The 12,534-nt window shown below is 35.8% G+C and overlaps 2 protein-coding genes across 2 annotated transcripts in view; both read right to left on the bottom strand.

The window, feature by feature from the left end:
- The window catches only part of LOC127838229 (uncharacterized), a 76,575-nt gene extending 73,726 nt beyond the window's left edge, over positions 1-2,849 (bottom strand). Inside the window, exon 1 of the mRNA XM_052365845.1 lies at positions 2,729-2,849. The gene's annotated coding sequence lies outside the window, so the exon portion shown is untranslated. The remainder of the gene's footprint in view (positions 1-2,728) is intronic.
- Positions 2,850-7,508: 4,659 nt separating this feature from the next.
- LOC127839718 (transient receptor potential cation channel subfamily V member 6-like) lies at positions 7,509-12,534 on the bottom strand. Its single transcript, XM_052368102.1, has 4 exons — positions 11,946-12,534; positions 11,324-11,408; positions 9,826-10,045; positions 7,509-9,128 (listed from the first exon to the last, which is right to left on the bottom strand). The coding sequence occupies exons 1-4, from the start codon at positions 12,502-12,504 to the stop codon at positions 7,509-7,511; spliced, it is 2,484 nt and encodes an 827-aa protein (XP_052224062.1). The 5' UTR covers positions 12,505-12,534.

Below are 12,534 nucleotides of genomic sequence, written 5' to 3'. Positions count from 1 at the left end.
TGGATAGTCTGTGAGATGCACTTCGGCTCCAGAAAAACAATACAAATAAACTAAAAAAGACGTGTGGGGGACAATTTTCAGCTGGATAATATTTGTAATAAGGTAAGTGATGATATCTCTACGTGGTCATTTCTATTATTTAGTGCGATCTCTTGCTGATTAATGTTAAAAGTTGTTTTACTAGTTGCCACCCAACTGTCAAAATAAGTATTGTGTTTTCTCAGGTATGTGTATACACATACCCGTTTTTCTCACCACTGCACGTGGTTTCGACCGATTTGTTTTGCACGTTTTTCTACGGATCACAGTGATGGCCACGCTTTCAAAATGGGTAGAAGGAATAGAAATATAAAATCAATCGTTTGCCAATTTCTTTTTATTCCTTTACAATTTTAAATGTCGTCTGCAATCTATTTCAATTTGAGATGGTTTAAAATTTGCAATTTGGTTGAGAGGTAAATAACACAATTGTTAAGCCTTTGAAATAGAATTGTGACTCTTATTATCCACCATACCTGGATTTTTAAAAAGTAGTTACGTTTTAGTTATTTTTAGAACTTTGTTTAGGATATTTATCCAAAAAAGGCAGTTGAATAAAAACTCATTTGTTGTTTTATGACAATAATTTTCTGTGAAATGTTGCTAACTTGACCTTGTATATGTATATAGCTTTGTATTTATTCCACTTAAGGTAGTGCATATCCTTCCTAACTTTAGATTGAGATTTTGTAAATTAGTGTAAAAATATATTGGTTTTAAACCAAAATATGAATAAAGCACACAAATATTGACTGTCAAAAATGTGTTTATGTTATTCTATCCGTCTTTAGCTTTAAAATGATATATAGTTTGACCATATTGTACCACATTCAATGAAGAAAAACCAAAGCGAAGTTTTAATGAATTTTATCCCCCCCCCCCATGAACCTTAATAGGCAGCTCTCCTAGTATCAACAAGTAATGAAGTGACATTGTATTTGGACAAGCCATTCATACAAAAGTATCGTCTTACAGTTTTAATCGCGAGTTTGGTTTCCAATAACAGGCTGCAGGATCACGTAACTTTGTGGCGTTCCCAATAAAAATGTAATGGATGTAAACACAATTGTAATTTGTGCATTTTTTATTAATAACTTTTTAAAACAACTTTTCTTAAGAATTTCAAATAGGGCATAAAAGACAGTTTTTATGCTGCTTATGGCAATGTGAAATACATCAGAATTACTTTATTTAATAAGCATGTGTTCTTGGCCAAAAATTCGATGTTTGCCGCACGTAACATGAAATTTTGGCACCGATTTCAGACGTATTGAAGGATTTATTCATAAATCTTAAGATATCGGCACGAACTGCAAGAAAAACTGTCTTATACGCACTAACGATTTTTGCAAAGGTATTTCAATTACTTGAGATATTTGCAAAAAAACTATTCTTAACGGTGTGTTTTCATTCTTTCCATCTCGTGTGTAAACCTCTGAAAAGCCGGTCGATCCTGTACCCTGATATCATGTGTGTTTGTTGCTTGTTGTTGTGTGTTTGATGCTTGTTGTTGTGTGTTTGTTGCTTGTTGTTGTGTGTTTGTTGCTTGTTGTTGTGTGAGTATGCTTTATCAGTGGCAGGCATTTCGGAGCAGCAGCAACAGCAGAAGCAAGCAACAACAGTAGTAGCAGTAAAAGTAGTAGAAATAGTAGTAGTCGAAAAGAAAGTAGCAGAAGCAATTATATTGCAAGTATAGGTTATATTAGCAAAATTAAAAGTCGTGAAATATGAGCTTTTGGGTCACATGTTTTTAAAAAAACGATTATGTTAATCGCGCTGCACCATGGTTGCTTTTGCGATATGAACATATTATTTGAGCTGCAAATTGTAAGCGTTCAATTGCAAATTTGAGTTCACTGGGTAAGGTATTTGAAATGTCTACAAAGGACAATGAAATTGCAAATTAAAGATGGTTTGAACGTTTGAACCAAGTTCATGGATTGGTGTACCGGACTTGAATGTAATTACAATTAATCACATCGGATTTCAATTGACACTATAAAATCGGATACAGAATTACTCATTTTAAATAGTCTAGAGCAGAACCGAACAAAACATAACAGAACAGATAGTCATGCGAAAAGACCAAGCGGTCCAACATATGGTGTTTTATACTTAATGAAGGACATTAGATCTAAAATTTGATTTCAAATTGATATAATGACTTTTATCATTCTTTACTACATGTTCAATAAAACATGTTGTTGTTGATGATGGTGATAATGTTGACGATAATGCTGCTTCTGCTGCTGATGAGGATAAGATGACGACGATGACGACGACGATGATGATGATGAAGATGAGACGACGATGATGATGATTAGCATGGTGATGAAGATGGTAATGATAATGTCGGTATAATTATTGAATGTGATGATGAGATTCTGATGATGATACAAATTAAGATGAACATATAAAAAATATAGCGTTTCTCACCAGTTACACATTAATCGCTAAAAAACCATAACAACAACAGTAACAACAAAACTACAGTAAAACACTAAAAAACGCTATAACTACAGTTAAACAGAATTCAAATAAAACAAACAATAAAACAACTTACTTGCAATATCGGGGTGGAGTCCTTATATTTTAAAACAGTATACAATCCTTTTTTCATACATTTACTGATTTAATAACTAAACAATCTGATCAGTGTGCTCGAAAGTAATTAAATTTATTTCCTTACCTGTAGGCTTTATGCACTCGACCAACACAATATAAACAGTCCGGATGAGTCCGCACAATTATTGAGCACAGTTCAGCGCGAAATCTACGCGCTATTAGCGACACTGCATCTATAATATGTGTTTACCCTTTTAAAAAATGTACATACAGTCACATATCGTGACAAATAGACAAACGGAATTGTTAAAAATAGAACGCAATGCTATATACCTGAGTTATTATACGGTTGGGTTTAAGTTTACCTCACTGGGGTATGCATATTGGACATTGGGCGCGATTTACAAGGTCTGTTTATACCGTCTAAGTTCACGCTTTAAAGTAAGAACCGCCCGTTAATAGGTACGTTGTGTGTGCTTGTCTATGTTTTGTATACTGGGTAATCCAAATAAAGTACAACGGTTAGCACAATTATGATACAAAAAACTGCTCACATGCATATATGTAACATATGTGTTTGATAAGACAGTATAGACACCCATAAAAGGCATCAATAAGGACACAAAATCGCTAAAAAGCTTTTAATGAGGTTTTTTGCTTCATTTTCTTTTGTACTTATTGCCCGTCTATCGAAAAACTTTCAATGTATTATCTTAATTTAGAACCGGCTATTATTTATTAATATTAAGGAGAGCGAGGCAAAACTATCATATAATACAAAGAATAAATAGAATACACGAAAATCGTTGCTAATCTCTTCGTTGCGCTTCAGTAGTAATCGAGTAGTCGCGCACGTGGTTGTTCTTTGATTAGGCGGTAGGGTTATTTGATGTCAGCTTGGTGAAGCATATTGTACAAATAAACTAATATTTATATATAAAAGGAGGTTTGCATATTATATAAAGAGATACAGTTGAAAGTAAGTATTTCGTTCAAAAATGTTGTTTATAACGCGTAAGTTTCGTGTTCAAGTTAATTATGTATTTGAGTATTGTAATTTCATGTTATCACAAATATTGGTGAGGCCCGGTATTCTGCAATTACAAATTTGACAACAGGGCAAATTCTTCTAGAGATTTTCCCCAATGAGAGCCAAACAGATTATATCTGGTTGATCCTAGGCGAGTCGCAAGACGCGAGACGCTTAACCCATTTATGCCTAGCGTCTAGAAAAAAGGCCTTGGCAAACAGCGTAGACTTAGATGAGACGCCGCATGATGCAGCGTCTCATCAGGGTCTGCGCTGTTTGCTTCAAGGAATTTCTGTCAGAAATATTCTAAATATAGAAATAAATATACTAGACATCTCTAATTTTTTAAATAAATTGATCCATTTTAGAAGGATGGGAGAATCCACTAGGCATAAATGGGTTAAACGATTTGAAGGAAATACTGTTATTATGCATCATGTGCGTGGTAAGCTTTTCAATTGCTAGCACCTGACCAGAGCTTTGTATGTTCATAAGTAAATTGTCTAGTCGTATCATGCCACTCAAACGAATAAGAGAACAGCGGGCCGCATCCTTAACAAATATGTCGTACATTATTGTAAGATTGGCGCTGTTCTTCTTGCAAGTTATGAAAAAATGTACATGTATTTATTTTCAGACGAACGAGGTAAAGGAGAAATATCAAATATTCGTTGGATGTTTGAGAAATCGTGTTAGAGGATCTATCTTTGAGCGAATACAAAACACGCACTAATATAATACAGGTATACAGTCAAACGACGTAATTTCATTGTTCATTAGGTCTCAACAAATCGATTAGTAATTTGACGGAAAATGGCCCAAGTACATACGAGCAAGAAAGCGCAATAAAATAGATATACATTTTATTTTCGATATAATCAGAGGCACCCAAAGTGCACACTAAAAACGTTGTGCACATATTTGTTGATTTTTTTTTCAACAAAACAACAACATCCATTTTATTAAAGGATGCCATTTTGACTATAGAGCGTTAAACGAAAATAAAAAGTCTATGTCTTAAAATATGCAAGTTTAATAAAACATAATAAAGGAATAAAAACAGCATTGTAGGTTAACATTTTGAGTCACATTCCAATAACATTACAAACACATTAGTATGCAGAAATCTTTTTTTGCAATACATCTTCCGAACAAAATAAAAAAAGCTAATCCAAATCGGTATTGAATATAAATTTGATTATTATTTATAGTAGTGTTTATATACACGTGTTTAATATAACGCAACTGGATGAAATCAATAAAGTACGCAACGTTTGATAGCGATGTTAAGGTAAAGTATACATTCGTTCCGCACCAAGAGCTTTCGATAACAGAATCGAGATGTTGTATTAATAGTTTTTGGTGAAGTAAATATCATTTTCTTTCATAAGAACTGATGCCATTCATATATTTTTCAGCGGGCAGGGGGTTTAAATTAGCGCCGCCAAGATATAGTCTTTTTTGGACAACTCGGTCGATGCTATCAAAAAAAGTAAACCGCCCTTCAAAAACATTCCTCTCTCCAGTATATAATTAACATAACCACTTTGTTGTTTATTTTTAGTTGGCCGCGTTAACGTCCGACTAAATTTACAGAGCATGTTTTGCAAATCAGTATGTGCTTAGCTAGCTTAGCTACGCTAAGGACTGTAACTCACTATGCTAGGAACGATAACCGCTGCCTGTCTGCACTGCAGACGACGAATGCTTAGGAGCGTCTGCTATACTTCTGCAGTGGGTGTATTTACCAGCTTGTAAGTCGATATTGGCCAGTCGAATGTTTATCATTAAAATCTGTATATATGGGCTGCATTCAGGGAAAACGGGTCTTAATGCATGTCAAATAAGATTAGCCTGTGCACACTGATTAGCCTGTGCAACGCGCACAAGTTAATCAAGGACGACAATAGCGAACAACTTCAGTGCCTTCAGCGCTTTGATTTAATAAAACACGTGGATTCTTTAGGGTGCAATTAAAACGTATCATTGGAATGTGCGTCTGACCGTGGCTTTACGAGAAAGATACGATAAACAATGCGTTGATAATGATTACACTTTATTTTAACCCATTTGATACTGATATTACATAATCATAATACATTAGGATATGTACATATTTAAAGCATCAAACAAGAAATCTGTGGACGTTAATTGTAGGGTGCATTAGACTCTCGATATAATGAAAGAAACACACTCACATAGTCACTAATACATCTGATGACATGGTTATATGCGATGTACATATTTTTATAACTAAATAAATGGTACAATAAGTTGAGCAAGGCAATATATTGATGACAAATTATCATGTTAACGTAAAGCACTGCACAAAACAATCATAAAACATACTAGACAGCATACGCCAACACTGGACAATAGGAAAATTCACGAGCATGCTTGAGATATTCTGAGATATTGAACGAAAAAAGTATCACAAATTAAACATTAAAACATAAACATATGCATCAATCTGTCATGCTTGGAAATGTGTTTTTGGGAATATAGCTACGTTGACATATTTTGTCACAATTCAATAGACTTTTAGGTTGAGGGACAACTATTTCACTAAATACAAACACATTAACCCATGTATGCCTAGCGTCTAGAAAAAAGGCCTTGGCAAACAGCGTAGACCCAGATGAGACCCCGCATGATGCGGCGTCTCATCTGGGTCTGCGCTGTTTGCTTAAAGGAATTTCTGTAACAAATATTCTAAATATAGACATACATATACTAGACATCCCAAATTTTGGAAATAAAATGATCCAATTTAGAAGGATGGGAGAGTCAACTAGGCATAAATGGGTTAAAACTTGGGGTGCGACCGCATTGAATACTACCTATCTTCTAAGGCGATGGCAAAAAAGCTTGAATAATCATTTTAATGTTTGATTTTGTGTTGTTTTTATTGTTTTGTATTGGAAATGCAGTTGGTAGCTTACCTTCGATAAAATTATAGTGTGAATGAATAAGAAAGTCTTACCTAATTCTAATTTGGGGTTTCATCATTACAATATATATATATATATATATATATATATATATATATATATATATATATATATATATATATATATATATATATATATATATATATATATATATATATTTATTTATTTATTATAGTCTCATCAATGTACACAGTATATAATCACATACATAACACAGTTTAAAATACAGAACATTGCCAATCTGAAAAGATTTACAAGAGACTTTTAATGTTGACATGACAAACTTAGAATCATCATAAGATAATCATGATCCATAGACTATACTTTATGTACACTTAATACAAATAAGATCTAAAGGATCCTTGTTAATCGGTTAATTAAAATCTGCCTTAAAAAGGAATGTTATAACACATTATCAAAATGGGTATACATTAATGGACAGTGTTTGATCAGATTTTAACGCAATTTGGTTAACAAGGGAACTTTAAGATAGAGCTAAAACAATTTGACTGGTAAAACAATTGTCATATATGTACTAAAACATGAATCTAGGAATTTAAAAACTAAAATATGTCAAACATCAAATTTGTTAGGTTTTCAAGTGTTTAAAACAATTTTCAAATATGCATTAAACAATATATCCTATATCTCCATTGAATATGTGTTTGTTGTTAACCGTTGTCAAACCAAAAGCTGTTTAACCCATGTATGCCCAGCGTCTAGAAAAAAGGCCTTTGCAAATAGCGTAGACCCAGATGAGACACCGCATGATGCGGCGTCTCATCAGGGTCTGCGCTGTTTGCTTAAAGGAATTTCTGTAAGAAATATTTTAAATATAGAAATAAATATACTAGACATCCCTAATTTTGGAAATAAGTTTATCCAATTTAGAAGGATGGGAGAGTCCACTAGGCATAAATGGGTTAAGAACGGCTAAATGCAGCTTCGCCATTGTGTTCATCGTACGCATTGTGTCGAATATGATACACATCCAAGTGAGCAATACCAGGCTCTTGTTGTTTCTGAGCTGCGTCACGCTCTGATTGATGCATTACTCCGAATCCCTGAGCTGCACCACCTTCAACATCTCTATGTTTGCTCTTTCGTTTCATTGAATCCTTCTTCGTTTCTGGAGTATTCAAATGTCGCTCCTTAGAACTATCGGTCTTTATCCGGAACAATCTTCTAACATTGTCGCTAATCGCGGACAAGGGCCTTCCTAACGTTTTCTTGATTGTCTGCAATCTAGTATTCCCTTCAATGTTGTCTTCATCCATGCGCAATGCTCTCACCTCTAGTCTATACCTTTGCATCTGGCGACGCCGTCCAATCATATCGTTGTAGCGTTGAACGGACTTCTGGTGACCAACTTTGTGAATCCAGCTGTCGGGCAAAATGCTCTCAATATACAGTATGATGGACATTCTTTGTAGCTTCCAGTGCCTATCATGAGACCTGACGCCACCAACATCGTCAATCAACGCGACGCACGTGCGACCCATCATCGCTATCAGCGCGTTGACCATCAACAGAGCAGTTAGTAGGATAAATCCAACGAATATCAAGATGCAGACCACAGGATGCCTAGTCTCATAGAATTTTGCTACATCTCCGAGTCCAACCATCAGCTTGAACATAGACAGCAAAACGCGCCCGTAGTCGCTATAATTTTCGTCATCAATTGCCGTAGAGCCTTGTAGGGAAACGTACATTGCCGTCGCAAAGCCAATTATTTCCAGAGCGAGAATCACAGAGAACCGGAACACGTCTCCAATGAGGACTTTTTGTATTAGGACTGTAAAGAAACTGAATGGACGTAGCGCTCTGAGATAGAATATCATGAGAAACCAACCAAGAATGACTGAGATAATCAGGCAATAATGTTCATAAAGATCGCTTCCCAAGGAGGCAAAAAAGTCGATGACGAGACAAACAGAAAAGGCAAGAAAAAACACACGAAACCAACCGTTGCTGTATGGATTTTTAAAGGACACTTCTGTCCATCGCATCTTGCCCTTGACCATCCTCACGATGTCAATCGAAATGTAAAAGGATGCCACGATCAAGTTAATAATTCCATACCCCAGAGCAAAACGGTCTTCGGGTATTGCTCGTTTGAATTGTGGCGGGAGGTTTATGTCAAATACACTACCATTGGCAGTTACACTGTTTGGAATTTGTTGAGCTCTCTCAACGGCGTACCACGTGAGAAAACACATGTATAGAAAGTGGAACAACCACATGATGTAGAAAACAATCCTGTACGCCTTCCATTTCATGCTTATCAGCCTACGCATCACTGTGAAAAGGAGAAAGTGGAACGCCACGGACGGGTCCAGTTCCAAAAGCATCATGAGCACGGATTGCCGGTGGGGAGGCTCGGAGGTTGGGACCTGGCGTGCGAGGTTCTCTGGAAGCGTTGACGTCATTCCGTTGTCCCCCGTGATTTCCACGCGCGTCATGGACGAAATCGCGTCCAGTTCGGTGACGTCATACGTCTGAATGTCAAAGAGGCCGTCGTGGGAATGAATATTGCAGTAAATCTGGAATTTAAGAGACAGTCTTACAATAATTTAAAAGATCGCACGTTTGTTTGTTATGATGCATGGTATATAAATTCAAATTTCCCGCTTGTTGTAAAACAAATATATTTTCATGTAACGCAATATCTTAAACCGGATTGAAATGTTCTGAGAACACAGGCATGGGCATGTCATATTGTAGAATCATTTAAGGTCTTATATCAAATGAAACATTTTATTAATATGCGAGCACCTGGTGTAAACACATTGAAGCTGCGAATCGGAGAGTATTCACAGATTGCTATATGAAAGAGTTTTCCTCTCTACATCATAACTTGACTGATTTATGCAGAATAACTCATATTATAACCATTATTATAATAGCGCGAAACAATTGCTCCCACAGAGATTCGTTCCAGGATACTCGGATCAAATAAGTACCGCCACATGGCCATTGCGGCTTATTTTTTTGGCTGAACTTTTCCACTATTAAAGCGATCCATGTCTTGTAAACAATAATTACGTACACCAAAAGTAACACTCATAATTTGATGTACGTTCAACACGTTTTAATGTTCGTAATTTCAACTAATAGATAGTATGAGAATCGTCAAGTAGTTTTCTAAGGTATTAGCATTATTTAGCTTATGTATATGGATGCTTGTTTATGTACCTCAATCTGCGACAATGAAAGTGCTATGGAAAACGATCTAAATACCTCAAGATTCATAATATAAGCGAATATCCTGTGAAGTCCAAACGAAGCAGCTGCCTGCAGAGGGGTCATTCTCGCTCGGTTTTCCATCAGCCAGATCTTCTTACGCATTTTACGGTTTCGATTGGCCTCCACGCTCCAGTCATGAGGGTTAGGGTCCTCGGTGATTGCTTGACACATTTCGAGCAGAGCGTCTCCTTTGTCCGGGTAAAGGTGCGCGTATCTGACAAGATATTTACATAATCGATAAATACAATTATTCCAGACGGTAAAAACATGTTTTTATATTCGCTTCACCGTCTCAGATGTTGTCGTTTAAATGTATAGCTGAACCGTCCGTGGTGGATGAAACTTAATGAATTGACAAACCAACACACATCCTAAACAAGGCCTTCAACCCCAGCGTGCGGTATCGACTAGAGCCATACAAGTGGGCTTGGGTTATCTGTTTAGCTGATGGAGATGAGGGGGTATAACATTTGTTGTAATTCTAATACTACTACAGCGTACGCGTATAAGAAATAGTTAATAATCCTTTATGGCAGGTATAAAGATTCCCGTAGCAGCTTTTTTTGTACCACGTGCCTAGTGTCAACGGTTAGTTTACTTTCACATTTTATCTCGAAATTGTTTGTGTATTTAATATTTTAAATGGTGCTGACTTCTTATTTAATGGCTTATAAAATACAATCACCGTGTTATAGTTTTTATAGACGCAAACGTTCTAAATATTTGTAAAATGTTTTAATGACTTTCATCAATATTATTATTCAAGATGAAATGTTTCTGAAAACCAAATGTTAAAAAAATTTATCAGCCACCACGGGGAAATTATCCACCACACTTCCTTTTAAATAAATTATTTGGGTTTAAGTTTAAGTTAAAGTCCAAGGAATCATTTTCAATAGAGTATCACATTGTTTTCTGCCTTGTAAAATAATAAATTATATAGACATTTTCCAAAGTTTTCTCTCAAAATCTTTAACAATATTTCAAGGAACCTTTTATAGGGGGTTCTAGTTAATAATATCTTGTTGTCAGAAAAATTCCTTGCTCCTACATAAATAAGTTCCAGGACCGTTTATGTACATTTTAGATCTTTATGGTGAAAAAAATGTGCTTATACATACGCTGTGACGTTTATTAATTGATTGATTAAAATGTAAACAATATTCGATAGAATGTTTAGCCTAGTTAATTTTAAGTTACAAATGTTGATTTAGCCGTTGTGTGCATATAATTATTTGCCTCCATTGGCTTACCTCATGGAATGTCATCGAATTTTCTTTCTTTATACGAATATCACCTAGAAATGTCACCTAGCGCTATTCACATATAGTACGTATGAATTTGTAAAGCACACAAATCAGCTGAAATACCCTACTGAAGAACAAATCATCACTTTACGATCCGTGATGCGTTATCACGTTTGCCTTCTTTGTGTCAAATTCACATATTGAATTCTTATGCTTTTAATATATCACTTTGCTTAGGTACAAACCTTATGATAGAATGGCACACGTTGTCGCCCATACTGTTTTTCGCATCAATGGATGCGCCATAGTGCAGCAAAAGGTTGTACATGTCTGGAACAAATTGACTCATCTCATAGACAATTCTCGCAACAGATGTGATACAATTTCATTTATAAGAATTTATTAACAAGAAAAAAAATTGAAAAAAAACACAACCAGATGTATGTTCTTCGCCAGCGTAATTAATGGTATGTTTGGGCGTGTATGTATATGTTTTTGTTTGTTAAATAAATAAATATCATAAATATTATATGCTAGACCGAATATATTTATTGCAACATATTCTGTTTTCGAGGCAATATGCATGGCATGTGTTTCAATTATTTATAACGACTACCGTATATATGTCGTTCCAAACCAACGAAGACGAACGAAAATGACTAGTAACAAAAAACATGTTTCAAATATTTTTCAATTTTTAAATAAATAATTTGGTAACATAGTCATGACTACCGTTGTCTATGCTACTGTCATGGTTTCCCATCTACCTTGTATTACGATACATGTGATATATGTGATACTTAAAATATCATTTAGTTTGATGAGTGCTAAATAAGACAAACGTGGAGATATTAAACATGAACTCACCTTTGTTCATTGTAAGGGCGGATATAAACAGCGGGAGTTCCCCCATCATCACAGTGTTTCTGAACATTGTCCCGTAAGCTCTCTTTTCCAGAACACCTCGCAGCCAAGTGCTGTACCTCTCGTCAGAGGCCAGTTCCCGCAACATATTGTTGACCAGCCAGACATTGCCCTTGCAGATGGCAAGATGGAGCGGCGTCTGCCCGGCGTATTTGCTGTCCTGCGAGCGCTCCTGCAGAAGCAGTTTGGGAAACGTGTTTATTAAAATCTCTACCACATTCCGTTGGATCTGCGTTTCGAACGTATAGAGCCGTATAACCATGTGGAGCACAGTCTCTCCTTTTCTGTCATCGTCATACGCGGCCTTGAGAAGTTTATCAAGTTTGCTGTTTTCAGCAATGTCGCGTACTATTTTCACAAAATATTTAAATCGTTTCTCAGCCGTGCTAGGAAGCTCGGCAATGTCCTTTGCAACACCATAAAGGTCTTCGCTGTCCGCATACTTTCGTCTAATCGCCTCATCGTCGTCCTCTTGTACAAACGACTCATCTGGTCCCCTCATATTCCTATTACTCCACTCTTTATATATCCA

The sequence above is a fragment of the Dreissena polymorpha genome, chromosome 7 (assembly GCF_020536995.1).
Source record: "Dreissena polymorpha isolate Duluth1 chromosome 7, UMN_Dpol_1.0, whole genome shotgun sequence".
Taxonomy (NCBI): Eukaryota; Metazoa; Mollusca; class Bivalvia; order Myida; family Dreissenidae; genus Dreissena; species Dreissena polymorpha.
The sequence above is the reverse complement of the archived record's forward strand: the minus strand, read 5'-3'. Positions and strand labels throughout refer to the sequence as shown.